This window comes from Aythya marila, assembly GCF_965140915.1.
Source record: "Aythya marila genome assembly, chromosome: 10".
In the NCBI taxonomy this organism is placed as follows: Eukaryota; Metazoa; Chordata; class Aves; order Anseriformes; family Anatidae; genus Aythya; species Aythya marila.
Window position 1 is genome coordinate 3,462,305 of NC_139051.1, and position 24,679 is coordinate 3,486,983.

A 24,679-nucleotide genomic window follows, 5' to 3' on the forward strand; every position below is an offset into this window, starting at 1 on the left:
CTTTCTGTCCCCCTCACAACGTCCCTAGCTGCCCCAAGGCCACCTCGCCCTCCCCGGGGTCCGCCTCCCCTCCGGCCCCGGAGCCCGGTGGCGGTGGGCGGGGAGCCGCGGCCGTGCCCGCCCCGCTCCGCCCCGCTCACCGCCCCAGCCGAGGCGCCGGGCGCTGCGGGAGCCGCAGGATCGCGGCGGGGAGGGCGACGGCTGTGTGGCTTCGTGGCCGGGCTGAAGGGACGGGAGGGAAGAGAAGGAGGGAGAGCGGCTGTAACTTGGCGGAACAAAGTTGGGGAGGCTCGCACGGAGGGCAGCGAGCGCCTGGGGGCAGCCCCGCGGCGGGCGCCCTCCGCTCCCCGGGAGCTGCGAGCCGCTGCCGGGGCTACCGGGGGCGTCCGTGCCTCTTGCACCCGGAGCCCCCAGCCCCGGCCGGAGGGATTGCGGTTATAAACTGCGCTTCTCCGGCTTCGCTTCTGCTGATACCAGCCTGAAACACCCCGACGAGAGCACGCGAGGAGCTTCCCCGCTCCGAGGTCAGTGCGCACGCTGGCGCGTTGGGCTAAAAGCAACCGGGCTGCCGCTGTTTGGGCACCCTTGCGGGTTTGGCTGAGCAACTTTTCCATCGGGCAGGAGCAGGGCTGTGCCGTGCCCTGCTCCACGCCAAATTCCTACGGCGGTGGCTGCCGGCTGGCCCCGGGCTGCCCCCCTGCCGGCTGAGCACCCCGGGGAGCCGCTGCCCCTCCGGAGCTCCGTGGGTGCTGTTGGGGTCGTACCGCCCCGGGGTGCCCGCTGCCGGTGTCCCCAGGGTCGCTGCTGGGTGACCTTGTTGCCACCAAGAGCGGTGCCAGGCTGGGATTAACCCGAGCCCCGTCCCTGCTGTATTGCGCACCGCTGAGAGCGGTCAGCCCAGGTGGGAAACGATCCAGCCACAGCTTTGGGTGCAGCCTTGATTACCTTGCTAATGACATTGCAATTATTTTTTGTGTGTGCCATACTGATTTCAGCTGTGTTCAAAGTGTTTACTTGACCCAAGAGGAGTTATTTTTATTATAAAGTGTCAAAAAAAAAAAAAAAGACCTTGCAAAAAGACAACCAAACTCCTTAAACTACAGACAGCTGTATTTTGCAAGAGAAACTTGAAGCATCGCTTAAGCTGCGTGCTGAGTTTGTCCAGTGATATGCTCCTTGCTCTTTTAAATATACGTGGGAAGTTGTGAACAATGTATTGAATTTAATGGCAATGCTGAGCTAACTTTTAAGAGTTAAATGCGTGTTGCTACTCCATGTGCGTCAGTTATTCCTAGCACGTTATTTACTATGCAAGAGACTTTCCACAATTAACTGGCAAAGGAATTTGTGAGAGCATCAGGGGGAGAAAGGTGTAGTAAATGCATACAATTCATACCAAAAATGCTGACAATCAGATGGGGGGACTGCAATTTAAAGGTGTGTTTTGCCCTGTGATTCTTCTGGGCTGCGAGCTCTCTGTATCCCCATGCACAGTCGCTTCCCTTGCTCATCAGTCACCTACAGGCTTTGGAGTATTTCTGCTTCTCTGTGTTCTCGCTCTCAGTATTGTTCCCAGCCTTGTGCTGGGAACAGGCTGTGGGCTTTCTGAGCCAAAAGCATCAGTGTTTTCTGCTCCGTTAGGAGAGAGGAGGTGTAACTCTCTGCCACAGCTGCGCCCTCGGGGCTGAGGATGTGCAGGATGGTGCTGGCTGGGGGATGCTCCAGCCTTGGGTTTGTGGGTGCTCCCCTAACGAGCAGAGAGGTGGGGAGGAGCTGCCAAAGGAGCCTGCAGCTCAGCACCGTGGGTGTCAGGGGAAGCGAGATGAGATCATAACTCCGTGTATCTTAAGGCTCTGGCAACACGCAGCAGTTATTTAATTAATGCTTGAGTGGAACCTGTGCATCTGGCGTAACCTGCTGGTGGCTGCAGGTAGGCTGGCTTTGGGGTCTGTTTGTTGGAAGGCTGGAGGGAGCTGCTGGTAGAAGATGGGGGTTTGGGTGGGCTGGTGAAGTCCTGTTCCAGAGCAGCCTTCTGGGTCTCCAGTGCCTGGAGCTCCTGCAAACTGGATTGATTTTTGTTTTGTTTCTTTGTGGTGGAGACTGATTCTTACAAGTGGCATAAGCCTATAGTCCTATGTGAATGAAATTGATGATCAGGGGTTATTTTGATACCAGGAATGTTATACTTGAAGTGCTATCCGCAAACAAGATTTTTCACTATTTTGGAACAAAGAAAAACAAATGTTGTGTGCTGCTGTTATCTGTGAGAAGCCAGGAAGCCTGCTGAGAGAGGGAAGAAGTTATTAGTGCTGAGGAATGACTGCAGCTAGTGCTGAGTATGCTTCTTGGGTATGAAAAAGACTTTGGTTGAATTAAGAAATAATTGAAAGATTTACTAGAAATTGAGAAACATGGGTAGTCTGTTCATCAGTAAGGTTTATGTGTTTTAGTTTTCATCCTTCTTAGTGCTGACTTTGTCACCTACGTTTGTCCTGTTCTGACATCAAATATGTAGTCTTCTAGTTCATATTTAGAAATTAGCGAACACTGTATTACAATTGACTAAGATGCAAACATGAATGAATTCCAGCTGAATACTACTAAAATCACAGGTGACTGTACAGGATATGATTTCTTCAAGAGATGGTTGTGATGAATGCGTTGCTTAAGCCTGTGATGTGCGTGGGTGGTGTCAAGGTGGGTTAAGTGGCAAGATAAGTTTTCTGAACTTTAAACAAAAACTGATTTCAAATTAACTATCCTGAAGAACCAAGATAGTTTCCGCGGGATGCTCTGTCTCTGGAAATGAAGGAGCAGAAGGCTTGTTTTGATGTTCATGTTCCAAAACAATTGCACTGTTGCTGCATCCTTAATGAAACATCTGCAGTGACAGTAAGTCCTTTCCCAGGTCTTTTTTTTTGCAGCTCTACAACTTAAATTTCCCTCAGAGGCAGCCTCTTGCAGCCAAAATAGGGAAAGATCAGCTGGTGATTATACCAATTAAAAACAATTAAAATGCAGAAACATGAACCTGATAGAGCTGCAGTCTTCTCTTGCGCTAACATCTTCACCTTTCATTTAGCGAAGCTATTTAAAGTCACAGGCCCAGCTTCTCCATGCAGATTGGGATATCTGGATTTCATACTGTGTGGTGTAGGAGAAGGTACTAGAGGAGAAATTTAAAGAATCATTGGCAATGCCTTTTTGTGCCTCTGACACAGATGAAAATCACCTCCAAGCTGATGGTGGTATTTGGATGGCTTTTGCAACAGAAGTTGATCCAGGAGGGTTTGGGTAACTAAAATGGGGTGGAAATAATGATTTGACTACAGTCAACTGAAACTTTACTGTATATGTTGTTTTTTAGCATGCTGTATAACGCAAAGAAAAGAGGTCCTAATACAGACTGAAGGCAAGTGGCAGAAGTTCAAAAATTTCTTATGGATTGTCTTGTCTTGATTTCTTATGGTCTTGTTCTTGGTTGAATGAGACAAGAAGGGTGGTGGCGTCTGTTGGTGAAATAATGCAGATAGTTGGTCTTCTTGTGTCAAGCTAAAATATACATATTGAAATTCGGGCTCAGAAAAGACATTAAAAGTTAGCTCATAAATTATACAGCAGTGGTATTATTTGAAAGAGACATTAGTTTCATACTTTTGAAGTAGCACTCTTTTAATGTAAGAAAGTATAATATTATTCCTTAAAATCAGTGAAATAGTTCAGTGAGTTTCATGCATTGAGGTGCAAGTTCACAGCATAACTATCTGGTTTGCTTTGAGGTACTTTCAAAGCAATAGGTTAGGCTTATTTTCTTTAAATATTGTCATCAGCAGGTAACACTCAACTAACTCCAGATAGTCAAGCTGACGGTTATGGTTATGAAGACTATGCTTTTGAAATTAAAGAGTTGGCTTAATTGTCATTTTTCCTGAGCTGTCACGTTACCTTCTTTGCGTTGTATGAAAGTTGTCTTGTAGCAGAACTCCAACACAGCAAAAAATTGGGATCTCACCATCGGAGCACAGCTCAATGGCGATGTGGCTTTAGATGTGCGCACATATGGCAGGTGAATAACTGCAAAAATGCCATGGGGGTGGTTTTCCTCTTCATTTAAGTGATTGTTCCTTCTGGTGAGCTTTGGTGATGGGCAGAGGGCAGTTTTGAGATGGTTACTTAGGAAAATGCACACTTAAATATTCAATTATAACAAAGAAAATTCTTGAACATTACTGTAGTTTAACAGTTTGAGCTTTGAGAATTCACAGTTAAATCCAGGTTACTCTGCTGTTTTCATTTAAGCTGAGCTGTAGGGGGCCACCCTCCATTAATTATATTTAATAAAAAAAAAAAAAAGCTTTTCTCCCTATTCCTGTCTTCAGCATACTAACTTATATTAATATAAATAAATAAATTTCTCTAGCTCTGCCAAAATCAGAGTGCCATGTTCCCAATTTGGGGAATATGTTGCGGTTCAATAGGCCTTGACAATTCTGAGCAGTATTATCATTCAACATATTTAGGTCTTTCATGAAATTTAAAATATAATAAATTACAGCTGTTTGTAGCTGTAAGCCTGTATTTGGAGTAAATTGGTGAGGAAAATCAACTAGTTTTCCCCGTGCTGACTTAATATAAAGCATGGCTGGTGTCCCTCTCGCCTGTGCTGAGGTCAGAACAATCATTTTCAGTGTTTTGCACTACTTGACTACATAAGGAGCAATCCAGTCTAATCCAATCCAGAGCAGGTCAGTGAATGATAAATTTTGTTTAGCTTACAAGCATACCGATGTTCACAGTTCATTTACAGAAAAATCATGCATCTCTGCTTTTGAAGACGCTTCATTTGTTGAAATCGGCTTCTCTTGGAATTCAGAGTAAGATGTGAGATGGAAAATACTGTTTTAATGCCATACTATTGTGGCGATATTTTGCATGGAGAAACTGTGAGATCAGGCTCTTATGCTTCATACAGAAACCATAATTTCTGAATATAACCAAGTGTTTTAATTTCATCCTACCTTGAAGTCAGGCTTACACAGGCACCTAGACATGCTTCTATCCTGCTGGTTTCTTTCAATTAAATAGCTCAAATGTGGTCTGCTCCTTAAATGATAGAAACAAGGTCTCATCTTTGCTACCCAGCCACTTACTGGAGGTGCAGAGTCAGGGAACTAAAGGTTTAGAGATTAGAGACAGCTGGTGGCAATGCCAGGGATTGAACCTTGGTGGTTCTCATCTTTCGTACACAGGTGCAGGGGTGCAGCACTCACCTGGGTGGTGGGGCTGTGTTGGTAAAAACCTACCTCTGCAGAAATGTGAGTCTTTGTGTCCAAAGCCCGTGACTTAAATGTCAGCACTTACTAAAATAACTTCTTTCTTCATTTAAATAGGAACTTTTTTGTCACTTACAAGTACAGGGCAGGTCAGTGTGTGCCCAAAAGACTGGGAGCGAAGCCCACTGATGCATCTTGCATTAATATCTCTGTCCATGTGGGGCTTAAATGACAATGAAACAAAAAAGCTTTACATGTGTGGATATTTTTTTTTACATTTTTACAGTGTTCTGAGTTTTGTTTTTTTAAGTATATTTATCTATAAGGCTATTCCATGGAGTTTTCTGTCTGCAGTCAACTATTTTGTTGCAGGAAATTATATTGTTCATTACAAGAAGACCAGAGGGTATTTTTAAATAGAATATCAATTGCAGCAATTATTTAAAACTATTTTAAAACAGCATGATTTATAAATGTAATAGTGTGAGAACTGTGGGATGATGATTATCCAGATAATTATTGCATGTTATCAAAGTACAGCAGGTCTGAAGGTGGAATTTCTTCTGGTATTTCCACAATTACTGGAGAGAGCTGTGTTAAGAACCTTCCCTACCTCCTGCTAGCGGATATTTTTCTGGCCATATGTTTCTTTCTGGATGCTTATGGTTAGCAGAGGAGGAGGATATCTCTGGGCTCAGCACTGGTGACAGGAGCAAACCTCATTACAGGTGGGACAGGATCTCAGGGCTGTGGTGTGCATTTCTCTTGTGAAAGCAGTTGTAAAGCAGTCGAGTCAAATCGAGCCACTTCCCATTGTTGCTTACCTACCAGGAGATAGCTCTTTTACAGTGCATCATTAAAAAGTTCAGTGCTATATTGTTTATTTCTATTCAAACAGGTGATGGTGTTGAGGGCTTTGTTCCAACAGTGCTGTGGCTGTTAAGTCCCTCCAGCCACTGTTCTCCATCCCCTCTCCTCTAAAGTGTAGTCACGTGCAATACCGAAGGAAAGGATCATTGCAGAGAAACCAGGAATGTATTAGAAGGAGCAGCTGGTGCTCTTCGGTTCTGTTCATACTGCCAACCGTGGCTCATGAGAAGGAGAAATGAAGGGCACAGTAACAGGAGGGAGGCTGCTCCTGTGCGGGCTGTGCTTTACCGCAGCCTTCCCCAGCATTGAGAACAACCAAAGGAGCCTGCTGCCAGTCAGGGTTGGAGTGGGGTGCCCCATCTCCAGGAATGAGCTCAAACCTGCTGGCATGGAGCTGAGTCTGTGGGTAAGGAGCAGAGCTGAGTTTTAGCTGCAGTGGGCCTTCTCATTTTGATGGTGTGTTGTTTTGTTTTCACCACAGAGTCTGTACCTGGATGAAGGGTAGGCCACTGTTGCCATTTTTGAATTGCAAGGGCATGTTTTTATAAATACTTGCCCTTGAAATTTGCATGAAATGGTTTAATAATTTCTCTGTCATGTGAATCTGCACTGAATTCATTTCACTGGTCTGTAAATAGAGATTGTTAATGATAGCAGTGAAGTTTCTCTATTGTTAATGACAGCAGTTAAATTTCTCTTTACCCTGGGGATTTAAGAATAGAGCACCTTATAGTTATCAAAAGGCAAGCTTTGCACTGAAAATTTGTGCTGTGTCATAGGGGAATTTATTTAATCTCTTGATTGATGTTAAAACAAGCAAGCAGCCTTGCTGCCTTTGAAAGATGCCTGTTAGGTAAGTGCTCATTTCAGGCAGTGCTCCCAGCTTCTGGACCATTCAGGTCTGCATCTGGCTTTTTAGGAAGACTCCTAATGTTTTTGTACATGAGCTGGCATTTGCAATATACTGGTGCTGGCTCCAAGTCTTTCCTTTCCATCTGTCCTAATTTTTGCTCATGTTGACTAAATACGTTGAGCGTGTTTTTTGACTGTGAAGATGACTGTATGAAAATGAATGTCTGCTTTGGATAGCCTACAAGGAAAGGATGGATCTTGTAACTTATCTCTGTGCTAAGAGATTACATGTGAATATGCAAAGTGGATCATTTGTTAGCAAAATGACTTGTGAAGTGTAATGGGTGTTATTTATCTGGGGTTTCCAAGTGCTGTCCTGTAACTGTCTTTCCGATCAAGCTGAAGCCACAAGATGCAGGGAATTGAAGCCTTCCTAGAGACCGCTGATCCGGCCAGTGGGAGAATATATCAGATCTCTCTTCCAAGTATATTTTCCTACCTCTGGATCTTGTGAAGTACACTGCTGTATATAATGCTTTAAATCAATGGCAAGTGCTGCTGGGCAATACCTCTGAAAAATTTAATGGAAGCTAAAGCTATTTAGTTCTTCTTTAAATCAGATTAGCAGAGGTATAAAGTCAGTTCTTCTGACAGAGATGTAAAGTTGGTCCCAGTGCTTTTCCATTAAAGGCTGCTAGTAATCAGTTGATCAACTTGGAGCAGAGGAAGGGGAATAAAGAGCTAAGCTAGAGGATAGATTTCTACCTTGATCTGCCCCCCCCGTGGTTGTCTCCTGTGAGCAGAAATGTTTGCCTTAGTAGCTGATGTGTGGCTTAACCCTTAGATAAAAGGTCAAGTTCTGTGGAAGTTCTGCTAAAAGCTGCACGGAGTCACGGAGTACATCTGTGGGCTTAATGCTCTTGTTCCTTGCCTTTTCATCTGTGGCCAACATCTTCAGCTTATATCACTGAAAGACCCCAAAAGGGTCAGGTAGTTTGGGGTCTTCAGAGACCATTGTTGAATTGCACCAGTGGAGCTGTTCAGGTGGATACACATTGAACGGGCTGGATGACTGCTGCTGTAGGCGTGGGGTACGATCGGGGTGGCACTTGCTATTTAAAATCAGATCTTGAACATTAACTTGAGTGTAACTGCTGAGTGGGAGGCAGTACTGATGAATGGAAACAGAGAGAAATCCTTGTCACTTGATGAATGAATTAAATGCTCAGAAGGTGACGCAAACGAGCAAATATGAATAAATACTTAAAGGCCCTTAGATGTTCAGTACTGAAATATGCAAAAATGTTGGAAAGATGCGAATTGGCTGTAGAGGTTTGCTAAATCTTCTGGTCTGTGTAATACTGCCTCAGATGCATCCAGCTACCCAGTGGGACGCCTGTGCTTCCCTGCCCATGTGGCCTGGGGGGCTTCAGAGCCCCCTGAGACAGGGACTGCGCCATGGTAAATGCGGAGGCTCTTTGCTGAACCCTCTTCTGGGATTATTTTTTTTTTTTATTTTATTTACTTTTGAGATGAAGCCTGAGAACATTAAAATGGAGAAGTGTTTGTTTGATTCTTTGCTTGAAGAAAGTGAATTGATTTCTTTGTTGTTTTTATCTGTTCTGTAACCTGATTTGAAACAGATGAACTAAAACAACTCCAACAGGGAGAGCTTTTATGTTTATCAGCCATATGGTATATACTTTGTTATGCATCAGTCTCTAGCTCTCACATCTTATCTTTAGGATTTTTTTTTACCTCTTTTCTGTTAAATTCTGAAGCAAGCTGCTGGGGTCAGGAGGTTGCAGATGATGCTTTCATATGAAAAAGGAGAAGGGGAAGAGTTTACAGCAAAAATGAGTTTGAGATACAGATTTGCAGAATTCATGAGTTGAGGCTGAGTTGTGGTGAGGAGGGGGGGGAAAAAAAAGCTTTGCTACATGCCTGTTGAAGTTCTTGCCTCTTCCAAACAATGCACAAGACATAAGTTTCCAAGCTTCTTTTATGTGCAGTCATTGCTTTACAAGATAAAAAGCAGATCTCAAGCTTGCAGAAGAGGAGGAGGAGGAGGGTAAACAAAACAACTCACCAGCCAGGAAGGAAGGAAATGCATTCAAGAACAGATTGTTTAATTCCTTGTAGGCTTGAAAGAGATTTTCTTGGATGATGAATTAAAAAAGCTAGAGATGCCTAAGTAACTTAGGGGTTATAGTTAAGAAACAGCTACAGTTGACAAAAAAAAAAAAGATAAAGGAACCTATCCCATAACCCCTAAAGTTGACCTGCATTAGACTTACTGTTGCTTCGTCTGGGTGAATAGGGAGGTATGGGTTAAGTCAGCATTGCTGCTGGAGAAGTATCCATGTAACAGAAACCTCAAAATGATGAAGTCTGAGGAAGAGCAGAACTCGAGGTGCCTCAGCTTGTAACACTTCATGTGAGCTCTGCAGCTGTGTGGTCCATAGCATCTGTTTGGGTGCATAAGCTCGCATTTTTAAACAACTTGCACCTCCTCTGAATAAAGATTTATTGATTGTACAGAGATGTTCTGTGTACTCATTAGGCTTGTGTGCACATCATTAGTGGCATATGAATAGCCTCTCTGTGTGCTGAACTCTTTCCACCAGAGAAAACACATGCTTTCTTCTTGTAGACTGAAGATCTTATTCATGAAAAAATAATAGTAAAGAAAAAAATACGTGTATGTACTTGACCAAATGGCTCCCTGAACTCAGGATGAGAACTCTTTTTTGCCTTCCCTGAAGTTAGGCATCAGCTAACTTGGACCAGTCCAATAAATGCTGGTAATGCTGGTGAGCTCTGTGGCCACGGCCACCCAGCTGGAAGGGAAGTGCAGCTCCATGGCTCACTCTTTCTGACAAGGTAAAGGACAGCAGCTGCACGCTCTTGGACATCTATATATTTTTTTATTTTCTATTTTTTTTTGACTAGGCAAGAGTTAGCTTTTGTCTCAGAAGCAGCTAAATTAATGTAAAACGTAATTATTTTCCTTCTGCCCTGCTCCCCACCCCTCCTTACGTGTTGCGCTTTGTTGCATAGCAGTAACGAGGAATATTACTGCTTTTCTAACGTCATTCTTATTCAACAAAGTTCTGCTGAAATTATAGTGGAAAGAAGTGATGAAGCCTTCCAAAGAATGGGCAAATGGTTTGTGGAATCAAATACAATTATTGATGTAGTTACGTGTGTACAGTAGTTTTGCTTTTAGATGTTTAGCGTAATCTGTTTATAGATCTTCCAGTTCATCCGTTTCTCACTAGAATTGTTGTAACTATTGGATTTTGAGTCTCATGTTGACTATCTTTGTTATTGTATTGCTAAAGAAAATAAGAATCTGTATAGTTCTGGGAAAGAGCTGTGATTCTAGTGCTTTAAATGATGTAGTTTAGTCTACTTCAGAATCCTTTTTCCTTGATAAGCTTAAAATGCAAACAGAAGCGATGTAATATTTAACTGTGCTATTTTTGTGTGACTGATATGTGAAGAACTAATAGGGCTTCCTTCCTTCTCCTTTGGAGAACAAAATAAGATTTTGGCTTTTGCTTGGCACTTTGTTTTGTAGTAAGCTCTTCCTTGCCATGTACCTGTGGTTCACACTTTGGAATCCAGATTGAAATCTGCACTATTTCGTCAGGTACTAACACCAGTGCACCATAAAGCCCTTCTGCAGATCCTTTCTTTATCATTGCTCTTCACAAAGCAGCTGAAATAAGTGGATCTTCACCAGGAAACACAATGGGAGGCCCCTGTTTGGAGAGGTGAGTGGTCCAGGCCACCTCGACAACCTGCGCATCTGCCACCCCGAGGGGGTGTCAGCAGTGTGTCCTTACCTGGTGTTTTGCATGAGGCTTGAGCAAGGCATCTCGGACTTCTTCCACATATTTTCCTGCATTTTCTTCAACAGCTTTTGGGAGGAGTGTCATGTCTTTATCACTTAAGTCCCAGCTTTCTTCAGCTGCAGACGAGCTGCAAGATTAAAGGCTTTGTCTTTATCCAATCCTGTACAAAGAATATTCTTGACTGAATCCATCGTGGGCTGATAGGATGTTTCATCCGAAAATAAACCAAATAGTTTATCAGAAGTCTGTTCTCTGACTAGAATACTTGCAATTCTTTACCCGTGTTATTTTTACAACTATTTCCAGAGGATGGCAAAGCAGCTGCTGCTTAGTCAGGCTCTGTTTGGAAACTGCAGAACAGTCTTGTTCATGCTCCCAGAAGCTGGGCTTACTGTGCAGATACGTTGTTTCATACAAGGGAAGCATCAAAGAAAACAAAGGGGGCACTTGCCTCCCTTACTAAACTGGACCTAGGTTTTAGTGGGTGGACAGTTTTCTCCCCTTTCTTTCCTAAGTAAGAGGGCAGAATAACAGTACTCAAGGGGCATCAGTCCTGAGTGTAACTTAACTTGAAAACTGCTTTGGTATCACTTGCTGAATGTACTTCTGAGTTAGGAAAGTTGCATAAGCTCCTTATCTGAAGCTAAGCAGCTTAAGGTAGTAGCAAAGCTCTGCCACCTCGTGCTTCCTGCTGTTAAGCTATTTTACCATATAATCATTTCTTCTTCTAGCATCTGAGCATCTTAAGTCTATAGATTTGGATAACTTGCATAGTTAACTGCTCGCCTCTGTCTGTTTTCCTGAAAGAGCAAAAAGCTCCCTGACCTTTGGTATAGTTGTGATTTAAGAAATAAAAATAAAAATTATGCAAAAAAGTGATAGTAAATAGTAGTAAGGATACTATTCATTTGGTGAGACTAAACCTGAAGTTTTCTGTGGTTCCCTTTGATACAGAGATGGACATGGCTGTGGGTTCTGGATCTGGTTGGGGTTCTGTCTGAGCCCCTAGATTCCTGAGTGTGCCACCTGGTGTGCACTGCCTCCCTGGGAGCATTGGGTGCTGATGGGGCAGAGGTATCCAGCTGCTCCTGCAGCCTTCCTGCTACGGTGGGGAGACAATTATATGGAAGCCTCAAATGTAAAAATCACAAGTAGACACAGGTTCAGGTTGTCTCAATTGTTCTAGCAAAACAGGTGCAGGAGCCAAACCGTGTTTGGCCTTATATGTAGGACTTGAGCTGCCATCCAAGTTAAAGTAGCAGACAGTTCAGAACTTAATTTATTTGTTTCACATAATATAAGCTTAAGAACAACAGCAGAGACCGGAATCTTCATCTCTCGCTGCTGCTTACTGCAGTGGGGCTTGCATAACCCATGTTTCTGTGGCTGAATTTCTTTTGTGCCCAAAGATTCTCTTTCCAGCAAATATATCTAAAGTGACATTTTTAAGAGAACTGTGCTAGGAATTTACTGTAGTTGATGTATACAACATCATCCAGAAGGGAAAAATACCATCTTTCGCTACAGGTATCTTAGCAAAGCAAGCAGAAGAAAATAATCTCCTTTATCCTCGTGACCCTTTAAATGCTTTAACAAAGGGAATCTTCTCCCGGTGCTTGGTTCTCTTCAGCAGTCAGCTGAGGGAAGAATCCCTGTTTCTACGTGGCTTTCAGAAAAACTTCTAGTGCATCAGTCTGGGGGTTAAGCACTGCTGAGCGTTAGAGGCATGCAATTCTAATTAGAATTCCTTACAAATTCTAAATTGGTAAGGATTCACATCCCCTTTTGAGCCCGTTCTTCCTTTCCAAAAGGACTTGTGCAGAAAATCTAAGATGGGAATGAGCATATCCTACTTGGATTAATTTGCGCCTGTCTTTCTTGGGGAGCAGTATTGCGTAGCAATTTGAACTAACTAAATAGCACACATGAAAATAAATTGTTTGAAATTAAAACAGGTATTGCAGCAGAGAGATTTTTGTTTGCATAAGAGGAATGGTAGTGTTACTGCCATGTAACATTTACGTGCTAAATTGTTTGCATTTATATGTTTATATATGTTGAATTTAACCTAAAAATGGACTTATGAAAATGTGCAGCATTACTCTTATGAACTGAGGAGAAGAAAAGTGCTGGTTCACACTTCTATTTTTCCTTAATTCCTGCTTTGGCAGCAGGAATGATGATGTATTGGCCAGGGCCCTGGTGAAATGCCAGGGCCCTGCAGTGAGCTCTAGCTCCTCCTGAAGGCCTTGCTGGAGTCTCCAGTGCTCTTCCCAGTCCTCTCCAGCCATCCCAGTGCCCCCCACGGGCCTCCTGCAGCTCTGGCTCCAGTGCCTGCTCACTTGGCAACCGTGTGCAGTCCAAATTTTGAGCACACTTCATTATTCATGTTATTTATCTTGTTCTTTGTGAATGCTGCAGACTCCTGGTTGATGCATCCTGATATACTCCACAGATTTTCCGTGCATTGTGTGGATGACTTATCTTCTTTAGATAAAGGTGTGTGTGTGTATATATATATGTGTGTGCATAGACATACGCGTGTGTGTCTATGCATACAAAACCCTACTTTGATTCACTGGGCAATATTTTACACACTCTGGACTTTTCTTACTAAAAGTTGGTGCTTCTAGAAACAAAATTACAGCAAGGCTTTATCATCAGTTGCCAAAGTTCTATTATGGCATTCTTCTCCTCTGCTGTGTTAAATATGTGTAGATCTAATTAGTATTGTTAGAACGTGAAAGAAGTCTTGAAAGCCTCCCTTAATACTAGGCCTTGAAAACTGCTTCCTGGATTCATTGTGCGGTTAGTTGAATTTAATGGTCTTGTTAGATTAAAAAAAAAAAAAAGCTCCAAAAGCCTTTGAAGAACTAAAATTACTTTTTATGACTTGGAAACATGTGCATTGTAGGCACAGCTTCAAATACTCTTGTACAAGGCTTTTTGTCGACCAGCTTATGCTTTATATTCTTGCTTTAATAATACCTCTTCAAAACTAGGCGTAATCTGTTCTTGAAGGGGCTGTTTCAGGCTGAGTTCCAATCTTCTCATTCCCTGTCCTATGCAGTGAAGGATGCAGAGGCATCCCAAATATTTTTAGTAATTCAAACATCTTTTGTGCCATATAATGAAGATCTGACTATTGAAAATTCTTATCTGAAAAAGTTATTTACAATTTAATGAGGAAGAGTAAGACCCCACGTAATCCATGTTGAGTACACATGCATCTCATATTCCTCACAGAAGGTATTTCGTGTTGATGAGGGTAACTCCAGAAAAATGTGACTGAAGATCTCTGATCTTCTGTAGGAAGACCTTTGTAGGAGCATCTGAAAAGTGCTAAGTGTTGCTTCCTCACAGTCTTGAGGATCAGGAACATGTTATGTAGGAATGTCCAGAAGTCTTTGCTCCTTTGCCTGTAGTGTAGGGTAATACAAGCTCCATCACAAATGGAAGTTGTGTATGACCAGTGATGCCTTTTTAAGCTATGCACCATGTCTCTAGCATAGCTGTTCATTTCTGTTGTTTACTGGCCTTTTTCTGGCTCAAAACATGGGTATGTTGTTAAAATATATATAAACAATTTCCACCCAGTGCTTTAAATAAAAGGCACAAGTGAATCTTGTGAAAGGGAGTAAGGAAGCTTGCCTGCTTTTAGCCTGCTGAGGAAGGACAGAGCTTTCTGGTTCAGTGGGTTTATTAGTTCTTAAAGAATTATGAATTTAGTTTGAGGTCATTTATGGAAAGGCACTTTCTTTTGGTCTGCAATACATGGTTAATAGTGAGAGCAATGCCAAGTACATTAAGACATGAAGTGAACCTTGGAGGTCCAAAAGAAAAATAGCATCTTCTGGTGTCAGGAACTTGTTGCTACTTCCCTATTAGATGCTGTGGAAGTGTATTTTTCTTCTTTGTAAAGAAAAGGTAAAGTGAGATTTGAGAAGCAGAGAGGAAACGTAAGCTTTTTGGTTAGAAAAGCTTCAGGTTTCATTCAGGCATAGTGATTCTGAAGCTGCATCTCAAACATGCTTTGGCAGCCATGAATGATTTCAGAACAAGATTATAAATGAGATGAAATAGAACTCCTGAACCTAAAGTACTAAATTTGGATTTTTAAAAATTCCTTGTTATCTGTCTGTCTGACCTTTCTGCAGATTTGTTTTCCTGCCAGGGCATTTTGTATAAAATTACTTTTAATACTTTACAAACCAAATTAACCTTCCTCCCCCTTTTCCTCCTCCTTCCATGGTTTTCGGAACCTCTGTCAGCCAGAGATTTCCTAATTTGAATTTAGTTCCTCAGTCAGGAAATTGATCTTTCAGTACTTCCGATATTCTGAAGTTCATTGCCATTAAATGTTATCTCTGTATATTCAGTTTAGCTCTCAGCTCCATTTTCTTTTAAAACTGAAGCTGTCAAATGTATCCTGCAAAGCCACTGTAGTTGTTATCACCTCTAACCTTGTACTGATATTTAAAGAGATCTTGTTAAGTAATTTACACACTGCTTTTGTCAAGCACACTTCTTTTTTAGCATGGAAATGAAGTCTTCTATGTGGGAAGTATAAACGGGATGTTTTGCAGCCATTTTGGCTAACAAGTCAAGCATTTGCTCATTACTGCTTTTTGTGGTCATTTTATGGCCACAAAATGTGAATTTATGTGTATTAATCTTAAGCTAGACCCTGAAGTTCTTCCTAGCATTAATGGAAGAAAATTCCATTGAAATTTAATTTCTTGTGTTCTGCTTGTTTCAAATCATGGTCTTATGTTGAGACTCAATTTCCTTCCTGGAGACATAAGTAACAGGGATACCTGAATAATAACTATAATCCCTAAATTACGCAGAGCTCAGATTACCTGCTGCCGCTTCATTGTACACTGTTTCCTCCTTCCTCCCCTCTACTTTCCAGTGTGGGGGCCTGGATACGGTCTTCTACTAGTGGTGAGGCAGCCAAAGAAGTATGTAAATCAGTGCTGTAATGCCTTAAACGGTAACCCTAAGGTGTAGGGGACAAAAGAGAGAAAGCAAGGGGTGGGAGAAGGCAGGGAGAGTGTTTTGTTTAAATAAAATGATTAAGAAATACCATATCGTCTAGTCTTAATAGTAACCGTGACATGGTTTGATTCAGTTACACAGTGCACTGGTGTGTTCAAGCTGTAGTAATCAACTGAACATCTGTAACTGCTTTATCATATTCTCCAGTGGGTGTTATTCTGCCTGGTGGTGCAGTTTGTGTGTTTTTTTTTTTTTTTTTCTCTTTAATAATCTCATTTGGGGGTTAATATGTCTGTTACTAGTTTGAAGCTGAAATGCAGTATTCAAGTTTTCAGGCAATATCTCATACTTTCTTTTGAAAAGGAAAACTTTGCATAAAAATGCATAAAAATACTTAAGAACTTTATTTCTATTCATATGAGGGGAAAGTCTCTCAGGCTGAGTAACTTTTAAAGTGAAACTTCACAGACATCAATGCAGATTAAGCTGCCTAGGTCTCCGGTAAGAAATGGGGGGGTAGGGAGGAAGTGCTGAAATGGGTTCAGATGTAACCACTCAACTGTGACTTTGAGCTTTTCTTTCTTTTCACATCAGTGCTCTATCCTGCAGGGGATTATTCTCTTGCATGTGACTTGGAGTGAGATAATCACAGACTCAGATTAAGGGTACCTGTGGCCATATCTCCTGAAGCTCACTTCCATGCTGAAATTGGTGAATTCTTCTCACTCACTCCTCTATTCCCAGGCTATACGTATTTTAAAAGTATAAGAGAAGGCTAGTAAGATTACATACAAAATGTATGTTTATATATATTAATATTTTAATATGTTCTATAAAATATATATGACTCTTTTCCTCTAGTGCCAATATACTTGAAGTATTTATGCCGTTTTGCCCTTCCTAGTATCTTACTCCTCAAGAATTTATTCTTCTTTTACAATTAAACAGAACATGTTTCCCACTGGGGTTCTGCTGTCTGGCTGCAGGATGAGCATTGTGGTCCTGCTCTGCTGAGCGATGGTGAAATGGGCCCTGTCCTGCCATGGGCTGTGCGAGGTCTGGGTCTCGGAGTAGGACTGCCGTGCCTCATTTCCATGAGTTCTGTTTGTTTTATCTTCAGCCACGTAAAATTGCTTGATAAGAGTTATTCCTGCATGTGGCTGCCTTCCTTCTTGAGGTGGAGAGCCATGCATGGTGCAGTGTTTGCCTTTGGTGAGTGGGAGGTAAGCCTGGCTGAACGATGTGCTCAGCATCCACGCCAAAGGCTTTCCAGGGAGCCCTGCTGCTGGTGGCTTCCCCACCCACACTGCTCCATGTCTTCACACTGAGTTTAGCTTTCAGTAAAGGTCACCCAGCACATGCAGATTAGTGTTAGTTTTGTACCCTGAGGTCTCTGCTGATATTTAAAAACAAGAATTTACTGCTAGCTCATTGGCGTGTGACACCTTTCACCTTTTCCTACCATAGCAAAACTGGTTTCTTCTTTTGCTATTAGACACTTAAAAGAGGATCAATCCCCTCTGGTCACCTGCAGGTTTCTCCCTCTGCCTGTCCACTGCAGAAAACAAGCCTGCAGAGTGTGTCCTAGGTCTGCTTGCCTACAGGTCATCTCTTCTTTCTGGCTTGCTTCTCCTCGGAGGCAGGAAAAATGAGGATTTTGCAAAGAGGAGATGTTTTTCATCACTGTTGACGTGGAGCAATGCATCTCACCTGGCTGTATGGGTTTTTGATGTATTTTGATGTACCTTCCTTTGTGGTGACTTCCTGGTAAGTTATGTGAGGAGCTGAATTAGTGGTTCAGGGGGGAAAAAAAAGCACACAAAACCTGACAATTGGATATCTGAAGCACAGTGCAGGAAAAATCTGTCCTTTCTTGCTCTGAGTAAATTGGATGGAAAAGCCTGCATTAAAATGTATTAATTTAAAGCCTTTAAAATGTGAAATCTTGGAGCTCTTTTCCATTTAAAAGCAAAGTGGAGTCCAAGCAGCAGTGGAAAGCCACAAGGGCCCTAGTGGCAGTCTGGCTTGAGAGGTGCAACTGAAGTCCTGGCACTTAAGTGCAGGGGCTCGCCGGCCAGCTGCATACAGAGTGGGTGCTAACATGGGCTGCAACGGGGTGAGGTGTTCACATCGACTTGGCTATGGCCAAGGAGCATCAAACTCCAGCTGTGTGTGGGATGAGTTGTATTTTGGCAACTGTGCAGGATAAGACAAACTTTTGAAGCCGTGATTTATAGGAAGTAGAAATAAAGGTGTTTTGAAACAAATAGCGTGCTACTCGCAAGGGAGCAAGGAAGGGCTAATAAAAGCAACCCAAGCTGCCAAAGGCCAGTTGTATTTGCAGACTGAAGGGTTGGCTCAGCAGCAGCATCACTTTGACCTCCTGAGGTGCAGGAGGTCAGCAAGAACTCTGGGCAAACCCCATAGTCATTGGAGGCATGGCGATGGAAACAGAGTAGTTGGGTGCTACACAAGGCATAATTCATCCAATTCCGTATCAGTAACTTTATTTATTGTGATTCTAGAGCCTTAGATTATTTTTAAATGACTCATGACATCCACTCATCTGGGATCAAAGAATTTTTGAGCCTTGAAGCACCTATCTGAGGACACCTGGTTAAAGGTGATGACCCGTTTGTGTTATCAAAAGGGTGTCTGAAATTGGTAAATCAAAGGGGGAAAGCTTGGGGCATACAAATTATAAGAAAAGGGGCCTGAAAATAACAGAAAATACATTTTTTTTTGTGATGGGTCGTTCTTTTGGAGAGATTTTTAGACAGAAAAAAAAAAAGAGCTTTTGGAAGCTGATTTTGTTTGAAATCTTATTCCAAGAACAGAAGCACTGATGGACAGAGCACAGGTTGTGCCACCAAGGGTGTGTTGAAATGTTAACGTTACTGTATGTTAAATGGTAGGGTTCTGAAATCCAAGAGGCTGTTGTACAGACATTGTGTTGCAAGGATTTCGGGAAGACATTCAGTAATCTACTGAAGCGTAGAGGGCTGTGTATCTGTGTAAGAGTAATAACCAGAGGTATTTGAAGTTGCAGCAGAAGTTAGCTTTTGGCGATGACTGAATGTGAAATATATATGCATTTTTTTTAAAGTTTAATAACACTTGTGGGTGACTTCAAACTTCTCATTGTGCCGAGTATACATAGCTCCTCATTACTGTGGGTCAAGAATCTTTACAAAGGAGCAGCAGCCTGAAAGTCTTGGTGCACTGAAAATGCCCATCCTACGGCACGAAGCGGAGGCATTATTTGTGGCGTTGAAAGTAACGTTTTGCTTGGCAACTGGAAGTGAGCTTGATGGTAACTAGGGCACAGAAAGTCTGTATGCAGATGAGCACTGCAGCCACTTCCAAGCCTGCTCCTCAGGGCAGCAAGACTCAATCTGCATTTCCCTATCAGGACTGTACCGTACAATGTCTTAGCTGATGCCAGTGCACTTAACACTGTCAGAGAATAAGGTGCCTATAAGACAAAATACCTGATATTTCGTCTGGGAATAGACATTTTTCCATATTGTTGTTTTTATGCTACATCTTCTGTACCCAAGCCTTTCAAAGAACATGGAAAGAAAACATCAAATGTTTGGTTTTGTGATGTTTCTAATTAAACTTGGTAATCATATGGCGTGAATAAGAGAGCAGTTTCTTGAAGTGTAGTGGTTTCTGATGACTTGTTGGGCAGGAAAAGCAGACAATATCAGAATAAACTTTAAGAGTGAACTTTTGTGCAAATATGCTTTCTCTCATCATCCATGGATTGGTAAATATGAAAGCTGTTTCCTGAGGTAAAGTAGAAAAAAAGCAATATGACTTTTTCTTTAATATCTATATTTTGCATTTAAAAGGTTAACTTGCTATCCGTGCAATACCTTCACTGTACCAATGCAAAAAATACACAGTTCTGAATGGCAGTAACTAAACATACCAAACTTGATACACTGTGCTCAGGATAACTGTATTCCATTTGGCTTGGGAGTGGAGTTAGTATCACTTATAATGACTTACTAATTTTAAATTTTATCACGTAATTGATTTAATAGAAAGAGTTGAAAGAAATTCTGATGCTTTTTTTCCCCTGTACTTAGGGGAAAAATGCAAAGCTAGTTCCTTTGTGAAGCTTTCCCATAGGTGTACCGAAATTGATTTAGGTAGGCAGTCTCCACGGGTGGTCAAACTGTTTGTGCAAAGCAAAGACCTCTGGCTAGATTTAAAGAGGCTCTCAAATTGCTGGCACAAAGGTTAATGCGCAGACTTGTACAAGCTGGTGGTCTTACGATAAGGTAGGATTCCTGAGGAACTTTTAAGATAAATGTCGTTCTGTAATTATTTTCTCTTTGCAATTTCTCTGCTTTTGTTGACATGGAACAACTGTTTGTGGTAAAAGGCTCAGCCAAGTTACAGCCTTCTTTAGTGGGTATTGCTCTTCAGTGGAAGAATTGCGGGTGCTGGGCTCAGGAGCCTGGCTGGTATGCTCAGAGAGCTCCTCAGTAACAAGAATAAGAGAGATAAATAAGGTAGAGATGCACCGTGATGCTGTTCGTAGAGAAATGAGTATTGAGAGTGGACATTCAATTATTACAGTTATTATTTGTTTCAGGGGGAAAAAGGAAGGACGAGTATAGGGCTAGGGAAGGTGCTCTGTAGACTAGAACCATCCACATGGTCCCTGTACCCTAAAGCTTACAAGGCTTATATCAAGTGCAAAGGATATATGGACAGGGGAAACGAGACCGTGGCTGAAAGAGTCAATACATGCAGTAAGACAAGAGAAGTTGTAGCAAAACTCCACAGAACAGTTGCTGATACTTCTCTTTTAAGCTTTTGTAAATTCATCTTGTTAAGAATGTCTGTGATGCTTTTAATTAAGTCTCTGCTAATGACACACTGAAGATGACTTTAATCCTACTTAGTGATTGTTAATAGTGGAGTTCATCTAAAACTTTCTCCTCATCTTTTTATGCTTACAGTCCAGCTTCATCAGGATGATTTGTCTAGTGCTGATATCCCTGTAGGGACAGGAAGGCTGAGTAAGAGCCACAGGCAGCCTAACAACTGCTACAAGCCTGCAAAGGCTGCTTGCTAATGAGTGGTGCTACATGCAGTTGTGGAACAAAGACCTAATGAGCCCCCAAAGGAGTTGGACCGGCCACAGTTCTCCTTGGAGCACCTTTTAAACTTTTCTTTGGAACAAGCCACGGTATTGCTTAGTAGGGTTTTCAACTGTATTTTGTCATGATTCTTAGCTTTTAATTGGTTAATTCTCATTTATCTAGAGTTTAATACAGGTGTGCTAGACATGCTTGCATTTCTTCCAGTGGGATGTTACCAGTAGTGGCCCCATCGCACTCAGTACTGGTACTGTAGCTCACTTTTCCAAAGCCTTGCCATCTCCAAAAGGAAATTACCTTTGTCTCAAGATTTGCCTGTTTACAAATGGATGTTGTCAGAGTTGAATTAATGTTATTGAAATGCTGAGATCCACTGAGCAGCGCGATAGCCTTCGTGATGCTGCTTTCGGTGAGGCACGCTGCTAGGCTCCTTGAGAAGAGCAGTGTGAAAAATACATGTGGGTTTTCATGGGCTGGCTTGGATCTTGTTTATCCCTTAAAATACTCAGATTTGCAAATGTGTTCACTTCCATAAATGATCTGCGTGGAAGATGTATTCCCTTACCTTCCGTACATCAGACACAGAAACGTAAGGAATGAACTCAAAACTTCAGATGCTGATAGGAGCTCCAGTGAATTTAAATACACACTTGTATTTCTTTTGCCAACTCTAGCATTGGATAGGTGTGCCTTGCGTTGGTATTTCCATGTACAGTCAGCATTTCTGAGGAGTTCATATCAGCAGAGACCGATCCCAGGGAACTGCGCTGTCTTATTGAAGCCAAGTGTAGAGATCAGGGAAGTTGCAGAAAGACTGGCTTGATCAATTATGTGCAAACGTAGCACTTCTCTAGTGGTTTTTATTGCATTCCTTTTGCACTTTCAGAAGTGCGACTTTCTTCAACTTAGACTTTTTTCCACTGTGTGTGGAGACTACACCATTATGTTTCCAAAGCCAGAGCCCTGCCATCCCGGTGTTGGTTCGTGTCGGCCTTAGAATATGAACTGCAAGAGGCAGAGATGTGAAGGATTTAGAGCCCGCCATGTGGGTATTCCTTACTGAAACAAAGTATATTGGGTGATTTTTTTCACAGCTAGCAATTGCATTTTGAGGGAAATGAGAAATGGATATTTTCAATTTATTATTTTCCAAAAAAATAGATATGACTACTTGAAATGGCTGGGGGACATTTTACACTAATCAGCGCATCTCATTTTTATGATGCCCTGTGGAGATGACTTTAACTGAAATGTTAATCTCATAATTTATAAAGATGAGATTCTAATATCTGTTTTCCGATGCAAAGATATGCTGACCTCTAGTGTCAGCACCTCAGTTTATTTTTTTGTTTTGTGGTTTGTAATCAATACTGAAAAATCAGTTCATGACCTTTGCAACTCTCCTGAGTTCCAGGAATTTCTGATCAGTTTAGACTCAGTGACGCTAGAAATTCCTCCAGTTCAGACTGAAGCTTTAATTTGGGCTCATCCAGATCTGAGAAATTCTATTGAATTCTATTTTGACAAAGCTCTTTCTCAGCTTCCTTGCTTCTCCTTGTTCCCTAGTCTATTTCCTAGTCCCATTTTATTATTTCTCTATAATATCATTAATCCTTTTGCTTCGTTGTCCTCTACTTTTTCTTTTCTAATTTTATTCCCAGCCAACCCCTCTTCTTCCTGTAGCTGCAGTAGGTCTGTATCCTGTTTGTGTAGTTTTTTAATATTGGGTTTAAGCACCTCCTGCAGGTATCTCTTATCTTCTTGTTCTCTGCACGGACTTCAGCTGTCTGAGCACACAAACTGTTGTAGAGCCTGAACTTGCTCCAGCCCTTTCAGAGCCTGTACCAGGTGCCTTCAGGGCACGTCAAATAAGGGACATGCCTACCTCTGGAAAGCTCTTGGCAAACATGCAGTGCAATTAGAGCCCAGCAGCTTATGCTAGCCTGGTTTTATCGTAATATTACAGTGGCATTGTGCAGCAATTATTACTTCTAGTCAACAAAATGCACAGGATCCCTCAGAAGTAATATGCAAAATACTGCGGTGCTCAGGTTTCCTGGTTCCTGATGCTTTGATTTCTTTCAGAACTTAATTCTTAGGATACGTAAGGTACATTTTTCTCAGCAGCAGACTTTTGGCCATTTCCTAGACTGTGAGGTAGGCTCCTGCTACAACAGTGCTTCGGGGTTTTGGCTTTTATGCACGCAAAAAAGGAAACCCTGCTTGTGTCATGCAGCTGCCACTTGAGTAGGATGCAAGTCGGTAGCGATGTATGCACGAGCCAGGGGCTTGCAGGGAGAGAAGAGACAGCTCTGGTGGCAAAGAGCAGGTCCATCTTTCTCTGGGGAGATTACATTCTTCTGAAGTTGTGGGCTGGGGATGTGTCTGAGGGAATCCTCTGGGTGATCTCTCTGCCTGGGGTGCTTAGATTGAAACTCAAATGCTAGATTCCCAAAAATATTAGAAACTTTTAACTCTAATATGAAATAGACTGGGAAAAAAAAGTCCAGACATTTCAGATTGGCACTTCAGAATTAATGCTTGTTGTTTTGCCCTTCATATTTCTGTGCGTTGATCCGTAGACTGCAGTGCCAGAAGGAAGCATTTGATCTCGCCTGATCTGTGTACTGCAGAACCTCAAATTTTGCCCAGCTACTCTTCTGAAAAAACAGATGCTGTGGAAGTGACACACACATAATGTAAAGGCCACAGTTGTCATACGACTTCAGAAAATTTACTGCAAAGCTTTTGTAGAAAATAGCAAAATTAGAATGCCGTACCCAAGTTAGTAGACCTTGGCAAATCCTTTATAATCGAGCCAGTAACACAGGTAGAAATGGAATCCTAGCAAAACACTTTGTGGCATATCATCACATCTGATGTGCCTCAGTGCCACATGCTCATGTTCTTTCTGTGTTCTTGGTTGCTGTATCTTCCTCTTCAGGCTTCTGTGCTGCTGTTAGGCATGTCAAGTGCAGACCTGGTATGGTAAAACAAAAAGGGAAGAGTAGACATGGCTTTAATTAAATCAGTTATTGCACATGTTCAGGTTGTTGCTAGTGCAGCGTATACAAGGCAAGTGGAATGAATTCTTCTAATGGTTATCTTAAACTTCAAACTTCTGTTCTTTATATGTGATTGTACCTCATGTATCCTCTTCTTTTCAAACTCCTGTTTCTTACAAATAAACGTATGTCAGAGATTACCAGGAAGCAGGCAACTACGAAGTCAGCGTACTTGCCAGCTGTGCTCCTGCTGAATTAGATAATTCCTAACACCTTGTATGCATACACATCTGCACTTCTGTTTGGGGCTCAGTCATAGGAAAAAAGGAGGCATTTTAGAGCATCGGTCCATTTTGTATTTATTAAAAAGCATGTTTACATGGAAGCCAGTTCTTAAATTTGAATCCGGTTGTCATCCCTCTATTCTCTTAACAGGTTAAACCTTGCCCACAGAAGACTAAATGTGCAGTTCATCTGGGAAGGAACTGAAATTACTGAATTTTGCCAACTGAAGATGCTGCTGCTGTGGAAGCTGCTGTTCCTGGTATTACTTGTTGGCTGTCTTGGAGGTAACAAAATACAATAATGCATGCAATACAAGGGTTTCAAATATTAACAGTGAATGAATTAAAATAACTTCTGCTCCAAGGTTACTAAACAGAGCTCTGCTTTCAAAGCAAGCAGAAGATAGTTGATAA

At 42.0% G+C, this 24,679-nt stretch overlaps 1 protein-coding gene across 1 annotated transcript in view; it reads left to right on the top strand.

The window, feature by feature from the left end:
• Positions 1-288: 288 nt before the first annotated feature.
• LOC309881766 (contactin-3-like) overlaps positions 289-24,679 on the top strand; it is a gene marked incomplete at its 3' end in the record, with an annotated part of 96,607 nt that continues 72,216 nt past the window's right edge. The window contains exons 1-2 of the mRNA XM_082768092.1: positions 289-524; positions 24,417-24,550. Coding sequence (XP_082624218.1) covers positions 24,496-24,550 — 55 coding nt within the window. The 5' untranslated portion in view covers positions 289-524; positions 24,417-24,495. The remainder of the gene's footprint in view (positions 525-24,416; positions 24,551-24,679) is intronic.